Below are 14,726 nucleotides of genomic sequence, written 5' to 3' on the forward strand. Positions count from 1 at the left end.
CCCGATTAGCAAGCGTTTTTCTTTCTCTGAAAAAAATGAAGCAGTCTTTCAAATCATAGCCAATCCTCCCTCCAGGGCCTTGCTTAAGTTCTACATTTGTTTCCTCTCAGGACCGCAAGCGTTTCTGAAATGCAAGGCCTTGGACCCAGGTCGAACGCGCCTCCCTTTTTTCAGGTACTCTTTCAAGCATACCGCTTTCACAGGCCACACCCTCGCGTCGAGAGACTTTCTCTTCTTCAATACTATTGGGTAAAATCCACCCAAAGGGCGGGACAAAGAGGGAAAGTTTTCCGGCGCACGATGATAGCGTCACCAGAGCCGGCGGGTACCTTCCGTTGCTTGGGGCTTCGCTCCTAGCTGGGGCTCCTCACTATCTGGCCTGAAGACTCCTCCGTCGGCCACAAAGTGGTCGAGCCATCGCAATGGCTATTTGTCAGTTCTTCCTTCAAGGTCGTTGCCGCTTTGGAGACCGCTGCTGGAATGAACATCCAGGTGCTAGGGGTACTGGCGGGGGACGACAGCAACAGTCCTCAGGTGACGCGCCATCCCGGTCCTCCGCCATCGCTGGGAAAGGCTTGGCTTGGGGACTTGACCAACAGGGACCAGGCGTCCGGCATGGGTCTTGAAGCCGAGCTCATGCAGGGCGAGTGGGTCCCCGCTTCACCCACTACTTGCTCTTGTCGGAACTTTTCACCCGAGAATTGGGCAGGTTGGGGTCTGTTGAGCAGATGAGGACTGGGATTTTGTCCTAGGTGCTAGTGCCAAACTGTAAGTCAGAAGGAAAAAAAAAAATATATATATATATATATATATATATATATATGAACTTCCTTATTAATGAGTAGCAGTGCTTGCAAGAATTCTGTGGGGCGACCGAGAGAACTTGATTTTCCACCTTTCTGTGCACTTACTTTTTTTTTTGTTTTGTTTTGCTTTTTATTTACCGTTGTGAATCAGATTTTAAGAGATGATGATGATGATGATGATGATGATTTGTGGTGAGACAAGCCACTTGGGTCAGAGTCGTACTCTTCGTTTTGGAGAAATTGCAAAATTCTTTGAAAATCTGGTGAAAGCTATGAAGCCATATTGTTAGGCAGAACGTTAGTGATTACCACTCAAGACAAGTGCCTGCGGGCTACTTGAGAAACAAGACCTGATTTTCCTTTTTGCTTCACTTTCATCATCATTAGCTGTAGATAAAATCCACACAAGCTTGTAATTTCAACCTTTGGCTCAAGGGAATGTAACATCCTCTGAGGATGTTGATAAGGTGCAGTTTCCATAAAAGTGTTTGGTGTGAGGAGTGTGAGGAGTTGGAAAAACCTCAGTCTCAAACCAAATACAGACATCCACTTAAAACTAATCAGGGACCTACTCTTTTCTCAAGTGAGTAAACACAGCCTGTTTTATTTGTAAAAGACCAGTGACCTCGGGAAAGAAAGAATGTTTTAAAGACCCCAGTAAATCATATAAATGTAACTGCAATTGTATTTTTGGTGTTTGCCCATCTTAATCCTTGAAGATGTCTTCATTCTTTCACTTTGTGGAAATCTACCATTTTGCAGTAACCTGTCTATACTCTGTATGACAGCCTGCATGTCTTTTGTCTGAAACCTTTTGTCAAACGCACAACAATTAAGCTGTTACTAGGTTCTTGCAGTGTTAGGACCTTGCCCTGTTCGGACCCAGCTTCCCAGTAACATCTCTGATGCTTCATCTTTGTTTGCTGATTTCATCAAGTGCTAAATGACATCTCCCATTGCCTCTATTTTTGGATTAAGATCATGAGCTTTTCTTTGTCTTGTGTTTATGCTATGCTGCAGTGTTCACAGACTTGGAATTGTTCCAAAATATTTGAGACTTTTTGCTTCAGATAAAGTATCCTTATTTGCAATGTAATGAGTATTTCATGCCTGTATGTTTGTGAAGCGTGTTTTCCCCTAGGTTTTGGCATTCTGTTTAGAGTCTCTGTTGTCTCTTCCTCCACTTCAGGAGTAACACCGCTTTTAGTCAGAAGATCCCATACTGTTAATAGCTCTGCTTACTTTACTGAATATGCAATCCTGTTTTGAGAGTTGTTTTCTGTATAGAATATCAGTTAAGTCTGGTTAATATGCTAATGGATTCTAAGACAGCTATAATATTTTGGTATGTGTTAGGTGGTATATTTCAGTGTATATACTTTGGAAAATGAGTGTTGGGCCACCTTCCATACAGATATTGGCAGAATACAAACTAAAATGTCATCTAATGAGAGGTATTCTATGTCAGCCATTAGTTATAAAAACATGGAGGGCCATGTTTTTATACTCCATGACTACTCATTAGACCTCTTTTGTAAAAAGACAGGAAAGTGTTTGAAGATATTTTCTCTGCAGGCTTTCTTTGGTTTATATTGCCAGTGCAAGTTAGATTCAGATGTAATGGCATTCATGAATAAAATGGAACCTCCTCATTTGGGTGACTTTGTGTCTCTTGAGCTACCTGCTGACTGGGCAGATAATCAAATAACCCAAATGTTCAGAATTCAGGCAAAAAGGCATCTCTACTCCTTCTTACTCAAGGTTCTCAGCAGATGTTAACTGCCTCACTGGCACGTGTTTGTCGTTTCAGGAGCTATTGGGTGAATTTTAGAGCTCCCAGCCTTTCTCTTTTAAGGACCTAAAAACAAATCAAAACGGACTTAGGTAGTTTTTCAGATGATCCTGAGAAATATATATATATAAGCCTTATGACATCTACATAGTCTTAGAAGGATGTCAGTGTTATTTTGGGACAGCCTCTTACAAATTAAAAGCCTGGAGTAACTTCAAGATGTTATGCTGAAGATGTACATATTCAAGATCAATGACAGCAAACCTTTTATAGACAAAAGTGCGCAGTCTGCAACCCAAAACTCAGTTGTTACAAAGTGCCAACACTGCAATTAAACCTGAAGTTTTAGTTTAGGGAAAAAAAATATATTAACATCTTTTATCCTTAAAACACATGTGCCATAGATACACCACCATTGCTCTAGGCTATAGATTTTGTATAGAACCTGAAACAGTGCCTGTAGACCTTCCCAAGTGGGATTATAATGACCCTGATGACTTGGAACTGCAGACATTTTGTAAATTGCATTCTAGAAATCTTAAAGGCCAATAAAGTCAAACCTGTAAATCACCAAGCTGGCCCAAATGAAAACCCAGCTACATTTCTTGAATGATTTAAGAAGGCTATGTAAAAGCATACTATAAGTGACACTCCTGTGATGGCCAAGTCCTCTGTAAGACACATGTCTTACCCAGCAACTCCAAATATTAGGAGAACTGGGAACTGAAATTTCCACTGATGACCTACTAAATGCTGCTCACTCTGATTTTTATATTCATGATATAGAGGAGAAACAAAGGAACAGGGGAGTTAGGACTTAACAAGACCAATAGGAGAAAAAGATGCAGGGCTTCTCACCTCATCACAGGGCAACCAAATGCTACCTGCTGGTTTCTTCCCTGAAGAAATCAAAATAACTCATAAGTGTCATACCGCTGATAGATGAACCACTGAGAGAGAAACTGCCCTAATGCTGTACATCTTCCAAAGTCACCTTGCCCTAAATGTGGCAAACAGGGCACTAGAGAGCCTGCTGCCCCAAGAATCGAAGGACCCTGATCCAGAACCCTAGCTATTGTCTCTGGAATAAAGAGACTAAAGACTCCAGTTAGCCCCCAGCCCAATCATTATCATCAATGGAATGCAGTCTCAGGTAACGTTGGATGTTGCAGGTTAGACAAAAGCACTGTCTTCAACGGTCCTCACATTTTGTTCTTTCCTCCTGTTCCACACTGCTGGCTTCTGATTTTTGTCTCATAGGCACCAGTGGGCCTCTGGTGACCAAACAATTTATTTCTCCTCTGGAATAAATTATGAATAATTTTTTCTCTATCTGTGGCTTCTTAGCGATGCCTGAGTGTCTACTCACTTTATTTGGCTGAAACATATTAACAAAGATGGGGCCTCAAATTATCTTTGACTCACTTAGCAGCACCACAGTTATGGCAATGATTGGCTCTCCCAGCAATGCTGATAATGATTTATCCTTATTGACCTTCCTGTTAATCCTAAGTATGGACCACCAACATGCCTAGGAATCTTATAACTGCTGCCCCAGTAATAACTAAGCTAAAAGGTCCTCATGCCTCCCCACACTGTAAATAGTATTTCTTCAACTTGAAGTGCAACAGGGTACAACCTTTATAAGTAAATTCCTTCACCATGGACTTTTAGTGCTTTGTCCTTGTAATACTCCAGGTTTTGGCATCAAGAAGCTCGATAATACAAGATCCTTGTGCTGTAAGTGAGGCAATTATTCCTATACATCCAGTTATTACCCTGATGTGTCTTGGCAATCCCTGGGCTACATTATCTAACTGCTTTGAGAAGCATTCTGCCAGAATTTGAAAGGACCCTAATGTCCTTAAGTAAGGATCCCTAAAACCACACCCTGCTTCTCACATATAACCTGAAAAGTCTGTTAGATTGTGGCAGTCCAAAAGCATGTATTTTAAGGAACAAGGTCAAATTCCTTCAAATACCAGTGATTTTCAGTCTTCTTTCTTTCTTAAAGATGCTTTGTTTTGCATCCTTGTGACCCCTGAGTCGCAATTCCTTGTTGCCTTGAGTAGATTGATGGTCTGGGTTAGAACAAACAGTTTACCTGGACTGCCCTTGCCCAAGAATTCAGGGACAGTCTCCATATTTTTGAACAAGCTTTGACTAGAGATTTAGATGATTTAATCTTAACAAATGGGACTATTTACAATATGTGGATGATTTTATCTTCTCTAACAGAGGCTCAAGATTGCTTGGTTCACACTTAAAATTTCCTGCTTGATAGAGGATATCAAAATCTAAAGTCTCAAGGTCTAAGGCTCAATTTCTGGTCCAAAAGGTCCACTACCTACGATTTGTTTTGACCTCAATGTACAAAGTTCTTTTGGGCCGGGGTTTTAGCTCAGTGGTGTAAGTGCCTGCTTGGCAAATACAAGGTCATGAATTTGATCCCTGGTACCATCAAATAAATAAATAAAGTTATTTCAGCAGAGTATATGCAGGCCATCAAAGCCTTCCAACTTTGTACTTTCCTAGGTTTGACTGTGGGATTCCTGAATATAGCCAATTGACTAAACCCTTGTATGAGTTTCTAGAAGGAAATAATGACCGTACTGTCCTGGGAATAAGAATAACAACACATTTATGATAAACTAAAACCCTTGCTCCTTAAAACTCATGTTTTGGTACTGCTACAGCCTAACAGACTTTTCAGGTTGTATGTAACTGAGAAGTAGAGTGTGCTTTTAGGGATCCTTACCCAGGGCTGAATCCTTAGGACCTATTCAAATCCTGGCAGAATATTTTTCAAAGCAGTTTGATACAGTAGCCCAGGGGTTGCCAAGATATATCAGAGTAATATCTGTTTCTGTTCTTTTGGTAAAGAAATCCCTTGGGATTGCCCCTGTATGTCTACAGTCCTCATCAAGTGACTTCCCTGTTAGAGTTTAAAAGACCTTATTGGCTCACAGTCTCTCATCTTTTAGGTTGTCAGGCTCTACTACTTGGTAATCCTAAAGTTGTTCCTCCATAGGCATTCTGCACTCAGTCCTACTACTTCACCTCCTACTTCTGAGCTCAATCCATCTGACCAGGAAGGAAGTAATTCTGAGAGTTATCCATGATTGTTTTGATATTGTTAATCTGCCTTATACTAACTGATCAGGCTACAAAACCAACCTCTTGATAACTCAGGTGTAATCTGATGTACAGAGGGCAGATCATATATAAGAAATGGCAGAAGACAAGCTGGCTGTGCAATTGTTTCACTTACAGATCTTATTGAGGATGGGGTCCTGCCTCCAGGGATAGCAGCATGGCTGACTGAATTAATTGCTTTGACTTGTGCCTTACAGCTAAATAAAAACAAATGAATCACAATATGTAGTTTCCAAATATTCCAGTGCTACATGCTTATGCTGCTATTTGGAAAGAAAGGAATACCTTAATACAAAAGCAGTCCTGTATAAAATATGAACCGTATTCTTACTAGAAGCTGTCCACTTGCCTTTTGAAACAGCTGCAGCCCATTGTAAGGGCCATCTGTTAGGAACTCAAAAGGAGGCATTAGGAAACCAAAGAGCAGATGTACCTGCTAGAAATCTCCTGGATCTCTATTACATCTAATCTCCCACGCTAGGACCTCCTGCCTACACTCGAAGAGGTCACTGTACTCAGAAGTGGAATAGATGTATCAAATCAGGAAATCACTGCCTCCCTCAGTTGGTGCAAAGGAAAACTATTAAGGAATTAATCATTCCTGTCTTTTAAACTGAGACCAACTATACCAGATGTGCAAACAGGTCCTTCGTGGCAAAGGGCTTGATAAGACTATTGAACAAGTCTCTGAAGCCTGTGCTTTATACACTCTTAATAATTCACAAGAATGTAAGCCTCTCTTCCTTAGTAGCTGCAGCTTAAAGACTGAGACATCACCCAGGTGAGAACTGATGGATTGATTTGACCCAGTTACCTCCTAGCTAAGGGTTTTTAATATCCACTAGTTTATACTGATACCTTTTCCAACTAAGCCTAAAAGGGCTACAGAAATGTCTGACATCTCCAAGAGTATCCCTAGATTTTGACTTCTGTGTCCCTTCAAAATGACAAGGGCCCCTTCTAACTTCCCAGGTGACACAGCTAGTGCCTAAGGCCCTGGGAATTACGTATTATCCATTTGTCTTAGAGGCCTCAATCCTCAGGCAAGGCAAGATGGGCTAAATAAACATTAAAATTTGTCATAAAGAAGTTATGTCAATAACCCCACATTTATGGAAAGTAATTCTGTCAATAGCACATATAAGAACCAACATAGCCCCTAATGCCATCATAGCCTTGGACCGTTTGAAGTGCTATATGGTCAACCTTTCTTATGTACTGACCTCCTACTAAATGTAGAGATTTAATCTTTTGGCCACTACATCTCTGCTAAATGCAGAGTCTGTCAAAAAATGTATACACACTTCAGAAAAATTTGTATAAATATTTTAATACTAAATTTTTGAGACATCATGAAATTAATACAAGTTGCCTTTGGCCTCCACAATTAAAAGAGGTGCTCAAACTGGTGGCCACTAGCTTCCACACATTTATTAGTATGGCAAACCGCTGCTTGGGTCACCCTGGTGATTGAGATTATGGTACATGTATTTTCAATTTCTTCTCTGTGGGCCAGTAGCGTAGTAGGTTTTCTGTAATATATGACATCATCTAGGGTTCCCTGTATGAAGGTAACACCATCTACTGAAAAATCATCTACTATTTTTCTTTTCCTAAAGTGTATATACAGTTTTTTAAAAACTGTGTTTTCCAGCATGCAGTACAAGAATTTGGATTACAGCTGTTGCCACAACTGTCTCAAAAGCCAACCTGGAACATTAGTTCTCATTAAAATATATAAGGAGAGTCCAAAAGGTCAATAATGTCTTTACATATATGTGCATATATGTATAGATGTATTTTTAAAATTTTTGTTCGAACATAGTTAAAGTACATAATGATTATATTCATTATAGGAAGTTGGGTACATGTTGTACTCTACCATAAAGGAGAAATCTGAGATATTTATAGGAAAGTGAATGCATGTGTTTTTGTTTGTTTGTGTTTTGGTGGGGTATCAGAAATGGAATTTAGGACCTGCTTGCCAAGCAGATGTTGCACCACTGAGCTAAATCCCAGCCCCAAACAGATGCATCGTGAGATTTTTAATGTTAAGTGAAGTAAATCAGACATCCTAAATAACAGTTTCCCTTACATGAGTAACTCAAAGTGTAAATAATTTAAAGGTCAGATTAGAAGATAACAGGAAGTAAAGAGATAGCTCTTTTGCAAATGGAAACAGGACCAAGGAATGGAGGGAGAGTGGATGGAGGGGTGGGAAAGTGAAATAAATGAAGGTGTGTTATGTATAGGACGCAGCTTCCCAATGATTTTCTTTATCCATTCATCTGTTGGTCCAGTATTTGCTGTTATGAATTATGCTTTATGTTATGCTTTATGCTACTATAAACATGGGGATGCGTGTATTACTGTAATATGATATCCGTTTTTTTGTACCGGGGATTGAACTCATGACCTTGTGCTTGCCAGGCAGGCGCTTACGTGGTTGAGCTAAATCCCCAGTCTGTAATATGATATCTTTAACTCTTTTAAGAAGATATACAGGAAGGGAATAGCTGGGTCAAATGGAATTTCTATGTTTAGTTTTTTGAGGAATTGTCATACTGATTTCCATAGTGGTTGTACTAGTTTACATTCTGATCTGTATAGGAAGGTTCCTTTTCCCCAACATCCTCACCAGTATTTATTCTTTTTTTTTTTTTTTTTTTTTTTTTTTTTTTTTTTTTTTTTTTTTTGAGACAGGGTCTCATTATGTAGTCCAGGCGGGCCTTGAGCTCATAGCAGTCCTTCTGCCTCTGCCTCCCAAGTGCCGGGATCCAGCATGCACCACCACACCTGGTTTATTTGATTTCTTTATGACAGACATTCTTTCTGGAATAAGATTGGAATTGCATTGTTTTAATTTGCATTCTTCTAAAGCCCAAAGATATTAAACATTTTTTATATACTTATTGGCCATTTGTACTTCTGAGAAGTATCTGTTTCAATTCCCCATTTTTCACAGGGTCTTTGGTTTTGGGGTGGTCCAATTTTTTTTTTTTTTAGAGCAGAATATGTTTACTGAGAGAAAGAAAGCTTTTATCTCAAAGACAGAAGGGGTTTGAGCAGGTTGTCCAGGTGGTCTAATTTTTTGAGATCTTTAATTATTATAGATAATAGCAGGTAAAAAAATTCCCGTTGTTGTCGATTATCTCTTCAGTCTGTTGATTGTTTGGCTCCCCTGATATGAACTTGACTGTTATCATTGGAGGAGCTCAGGACTTTGTTGCTGAGAATGACGGTGGTTCACTTTGGTGGAGCTTTAGTCCCTACTTTGAGCATCGCTTCCTGACTCCGGAGGGGAAGATGTGTGCTGTTTAATTTCCAGGAGGTTTGTCACACTGGCTTCCTGATATATCCTTAGCTGTTCTCATCAGAGGAGCTTGGAATCTCATTGTCACTGAGGATGACTGTGGTACTTTTCTGGGGAGCTCTTGTTCTTACTTTGAGCATTGCTTACTGGCACAGATCCTTCACCCTGCTGGCACAGACTTTCTAGCTTCCCCCACTGACCTTTGGGCCTTCCCAGCACATACCCATGGGGTAGACTTGCATAGGTCATTGTTGTAGCCTCTAGGTTTTCAGCTGAACTCGTGCAAGTTTTTGCCATGGGGAGCCTGGCCCTCAGCTGGACTTTCCAGGTCTTTAGTTTTGTAGACAGATTTCCTATACTTTCTTTGTATTTGAGTCCTTTGTATTTGACTCCTTGGATGACCATTATAATTATTGCTATAAATTATGTATCCAGTATGTAATTGTTCTCCTTGCAACCCCTAACTACAACAGCTGAATATGCCTGGAATGGTTTCTGCATCCTCTATTCTGTTCTACCTACCCATGTATCTGTTTTTGTCCCAGTGCCAAACTGTTTTTGTCCCTGTAGCTTTGTAATATAACCTGAAATCTAGAATTGTGTTGTCTCCTGTTTTGATCTCATTGCTCAAGATTGCTTTTGCTATTCTGGGTCTCCTGTGGTTCCCTTCTAGTTCCATATAAATTTTAGGATTGTTTTCTCTAATTCTTTGAGAAATGCTGTTGATATTTTTAATTAGAATTGCTTTAAATCTGTACATCAGTTTTGGGAATATGGCCATTTTGACAATATTTGTTCCACATATCTGGGAACAGAGCATATCTTTTCATTTTCAGATGGCTTCTTTGATCTCCTTTTTCAGAATGCTGTGCAGTTTTCATTATAGAAGTCTTTCACTTCCTATATTAGGTTAATTCCTGTACATTGTATTTAATTAACCTCGAAGCTATTGTAAATGGTACTGTTTTCCTAATTTTTTTTCTTGGTGTTTTGTTACTGGTATACAGGAACACTGTTAATTTTTGTGTGTTGATTTTTAATTTCTACTACACTACTAAGTTTGATTATTCTAGGAGTCTTTCAGTGGGATTTTTTTGGGTCTTCTATGTAAACAATTCTGTCATCTGCTAATAAGAATGCTGTGACTTCCTCCCTCCCTCCTCTACATATCCCTTTTGTTAGTTTGTTTTCTCTTTGACTGTTTCCAACACTATATTGAACAGCAGTGGTGTTAGTGGGCATCCCTGACCATAAAAGCGCTTTCAGGTTTTTTACTGATATGGTGTTGGCAATAGGTTTGTGTTAAACAGCTTTTGTAAGATTAAGGTCCTTCTATATTCACTTTCTTCAGGTTTTTTTAAAATCAGGAATAGATATTGGATTTTGTCGTCTTTTTGTGTTTATGGAGATAAACATGATTTTAGTCTTTGTTTTATTCTTTCAAAGAAATAGTTCTTCGATTCCTTCTTTGTATTTTTCATTAATTTCATTAATTTCTGCTCTGATCTTTAATTTCCTTGTTTGTGCTAAGCTTAGGATTTGTATTGTTCTTGTTTACGTAGAACATAATGATATATCAAGTTATTTATTTAGACTTTTTTCTGATGTGAGCATTTCACAGTGATAAACTTCAGTCTTTGGATTATTTTCATTATAAACCATAGTTTCTGGTATGTAATTTTGGCATTACTGTTTAATTGTAGGAACTAATTTCTTTCTCGATTTCTTCTGTGACCCATTGATTAAGAGTATATTGTTTAATTTCCATGTGTTGCATAATTTCTGTGAGTTTTTTTGCCATTGATTTCAAGTTTCATTGCCCAAAGATCTGAAAAATATGCCTGGAATAATTTTGATTCTTTTATACATAAGCATGCTTTATCAACCTCTATATGGCCTAATTTCAAGAAAGTTATGTGTCTTACTGAGAAGAACACATTCTGTTGTGTGGAATACATCTAGAGTCCATTTGTTCAAAGGTGTGGCTCAACTCAGTTCGTTTTTGGTTTTTTAGTTTGTTTTTGACTTGTTGATCTACTTGTGATAATGTGATATTGAAGTCCCCCTTTATAATTGTGTTGATATTTACCTGATTTTTATGTTAATTAGTGTTTGTTTATGAAGTTGCATGTGCAAGTGTTCAGTACATACATAATTATTCTTTACCTCTTCAGTTGTTCCTTTAACCAATATATACTAACAGTGTTTACCTCTTTTGATCAATCTTGGCTTGAAGTTTACTTTATTTGAAAATAAAATAGCTATTCCTATTTATTTTCTGGATCTTGTTACATGGAATATTGTTTTCCATCCTTTATTAGTCTGTGTGTTTCTTTTTTGTTTTGTCTTTTTCCTTTTTATCGGTACCAGGGATCGAACTCAGGACTGCCTGCTTGCAAGGCAGGTGCTTATGCCGCTGAGCTAAATCCCCAGCCCCCCATCTTTTTTGGATTAAATGTGTTTCTTATATATAGCTCTGGGTTTTGTTTTTTGATTGAGTCTGTCACTCTGTGTCTTTTCATTGAGAACTGAGACCATTTCACATTCCGAGTTATTACTGAATGATACTTATTCCTGTGATTACATCATTTTCTTATTGCTGACCACACACACACCCCAACTGCTCACACTACTGATGTATTCATTCCACTAGACTTTTTAGCATTGTTTGGTATTGTTGGTTTCTCTCTTTAGAATATCCTTGAGAATTTCTTGGAGTGCTAGTTTGGTGGTCATGAATCTTAAGGGTGCCCTTGTCTTGGAAAAAACTTATTTCTCTGTCAATTTTGAAAGATAGTTTTAGTCTGGGTTGGATGTCATTTTCTTTTAGGGCTTGAAACAGTTTACCCCTGCCCTTGAAGGTTTGCGTTGAGAGGTTTGCTGTGATTCCAATGACTACTTTTATAAATAAATTGTTGCTTTCTTTTTCTAACACCTTTTAAGAGTCTATTCTTGTGTAGGACTTCTGAGATTTTGATTATGATGTATCATGGAGAAATTCCTTTCTGATTATTTTGGGGTTCTGTATGACTTGCTTAGCTGTATGTTAAATCCTTTCTCCTATGTTGAACATTTTCTGCTATGATTTCTGAAAGTTTTTATGCCCTTATGCCATCCTTCGCTCTTTTACTAAGTTCAGTTAATCTTAGGTTAGTCTTCTTCGCATCATATAACAGCTGTTGGATCCATTTTCCACAATCTCTTGCTGTTTTCAGTGTATCTCTAGTATGTGGGCACCTGCATCAGCCCTGTCTTCTAAGTTCTGACACTGTGAGCTCACTTCTGCCCATACTTTCAGTATAATTTTTTTAACTCCTAGATTTCTGTTTGGTTCCTTTTCATGGACTCTACTATATTAAACTGATCATTCGTGTTTTGTATTATTTTATTAAGTCCATTATCTGTTTAATTGTATCTTTGAGCTCACTGAGCACCTTTGTGATCTGCAGGGAGTTTGTTGTTGGTTGGTTGGCTGATTGGTTGTTCTGTTTTCTCTCCTCTTTTATCATTTTGTACAATTCAGGTGTTTGGCTTTTGATTTCCTCCTAATCAGTGTCCCATGTACTTGCTTTGTAAGAGTTTTAAATTTTTGCAGGCATTTTGTTGCCTTTTCATATTTCTTTTTATTTTGCTTTTTTTCTTAAGGGTTGACCATCAATAAAATTGGAAAGTCTTTGTGCTAGCATGGAGATCTCTTTAGTTAATGCCTACTTCCAGTGGTGCACTCTGGGCCTGGCTAAATGTAAGCCTTTGTCTCTCCCAAGAGTTGACCATCTCCATTAATTTGAGGATGGGAAGGTGCACTTAAAACTGGCCCAGGACACAGTTTACCAGAAACCAACTGCAATAATGTTGATGACCTAAAGACAAACCAGATTGTGGCATTCAGTAAAAACCAGTTAATAGCAGGAACTATGCCACCATTGGCAATAGCAAAAAAATCCGCAATAGTAATGGAGTCAAAGATAAACTAGATATGTATATACCATAAGAACCAATAAAAGCTACCTCTGTTATACCACCCTTAACAATAGAAAAGAGATCTTCAGTAATCATATAGATGAAGTAATCATAGGTGCAAATATTGACATGCAGTAGGTATCCACTAAACATAACTATACCACCATTAATAATAATAATAGAAAAGAATTCAACAGTAATAGCACATAACTAAATAAAGGTTAATAGAGCTTAGTAGTAATAGTAATGATAATGGAGGTGGCAAGGAAGGGGGAAAGTAAAGAAGTAAAACTTGAAAAATAAAGTAAATTTTAAAAGGAGAGAAATGTGAGATAAATAATCCAGTTAATGAGTTTATAAAAATAGAATTAAATAAAAGTAACAGAAAAAAAAATAAGAAAAAGAAATTTTAAAACATTAGGAAAAAAAACCCCAAATCCCAAAATACCAATGAAAAAAAAGAGATACAAGTCCAAAAATTCCCTCTGTGTATTTAAATAAGTGGTTTCTTTCTAGAGTCTGCGGTAATGGAATGTACCATCATATTGGGATGAGAGGATCATGAGCCACTACTAAATCCTATTTTGTTTTCACACTCATTTTTGTGTGTGAATCCTGAGTCCTGCCTTGCCTTTCCTCTGGGTGTAGTTAGTCTGGGTGATGCTACCTGCCTTTCCTCTGGGTATAGTTAAAGTCTGGGTGATGCTATCTGCCTTTCCTCTGGGTGTAGTTAGTGTGGGTGATGCTATCTGCCTTTCCTCTGGGTGTAGTTAGTTTGGGTGATGCTATCTGCCTAGGGCTTTATTTGCACCAGCTACTCCCAATTAGGGCTTCCTTTGAGTTCTTAAGTCACTTCATTTTCCACCTAGCTTTCTGGCCCTAACCCTTGCTTCAGGGGCCCTTCTGCCTACACACCCCAGTATGTGGCAGCCATTCACATTGAAACTTATCCCTGCTCACATCAGCACATAAAGAAAGCAAACAGACCACTGAACTCTAAATTGGATATAGGCAGTGATGCAGGGTGATTGAGGTGTCCACTGGACTTAATACCAGCACTTTCAGATCCAGCTTTCTCCAAAGCCACACAACCATCCTGGCTTCACACCATAGAGGACAAGATCCCTGCATCCTTCCAGGTGTGAGCGTAAACTTCTCAGAGAGTCTGTGCCTCGCCCATGTCTTCTCTCCATCTCTTGTGGCCATCTCCCACCCAGTGACTGGTAGGGTGACCTCAGAAACCCCGAAGTGTGGTTGTTTTGTGGCTTCTGATTCCCAGGGTAGCTCAGTCTTATCCAAAGTGGTTTCTTGTTAATTACTCAAGTGTGGTGGGCATTACAATATATTTCTTCTGCAATTCTAGACTGCTATGTGGAAGGAGTTATGTTCAGCATAAAGCCCCACAGTGTTTTTACAATTCTCAGTAGCCATGAGCTTTGGCTTACCTTTGTTTGTGGAAACAGCTTTCCCTCCTTTAGGAGCCAAGGTTCATGTTCTAGACTGTTTCCTTCCTTTCTCTGCATCATGTTCAGTTTCTGTGTAGTTTCTAGTTTTCTTGTCAGCTTTTACTTTTAATTCCTAGAGATCTGCTTCTTTTTTCTTACTAAATTGTTTTCCAGGTTTTTCAGGTCCAGGTCCCAGTTGGGATGCATTTTGCTGCTCGTCTTTACAATACCATTTTTGTTCTCCATAAGGTCAG

The 14,726-nt window shown here is 38.8% G+C and overlaps 1 protein-coding gene across 4 annotated transcripts in view; it reads left to right on the forward strand.

The window, feature by feature from the left end:
* Positions 1–298: 298 nt before the first annotated feature.
* The window catches only part of Nup42 (nucleoporin 42), a 31,757-nt gene continuing 17,329 nt past the window's right edge, over positions 299–14,726 (forward strand). Inside the window, exon 1 of one of the 4 annotated variants that reach the window (XM_063239398.1) lies at positions 299–534. In XM_063239398.1, the coding sequence (XP_063095468.1) occupies positions 423–534 (112 nt within the window). In that variant the 5' untranslated portion in view covers positions 299–422. The remainder of the gene's footprint in view (positions 535–14,726) is intronic. The other 3 variants (XM_063239402.1, XM_013150449.3, XM_003467859.5) reach the window with 3 other exon arrangements.

The sequence above is a fragment of the Cavia porcellus genome, unplaced genomic scaffold (genome assembly GCF_034190915.1).
Source record: "Cavia porcellus strain 051 isolate PalLab524CR breed Dunkin Hartley unplaced genomic scaffold, mCavPor4.1 scaffold_2, whole genome shotgun sequence".
NCBI classification, from domain to species: domain Eukaryota; kingdom Metazoa; phylum Chordata; class Mammalia; order Rodentia; family Caviidae; genus Cavia; species Cavia porcellus.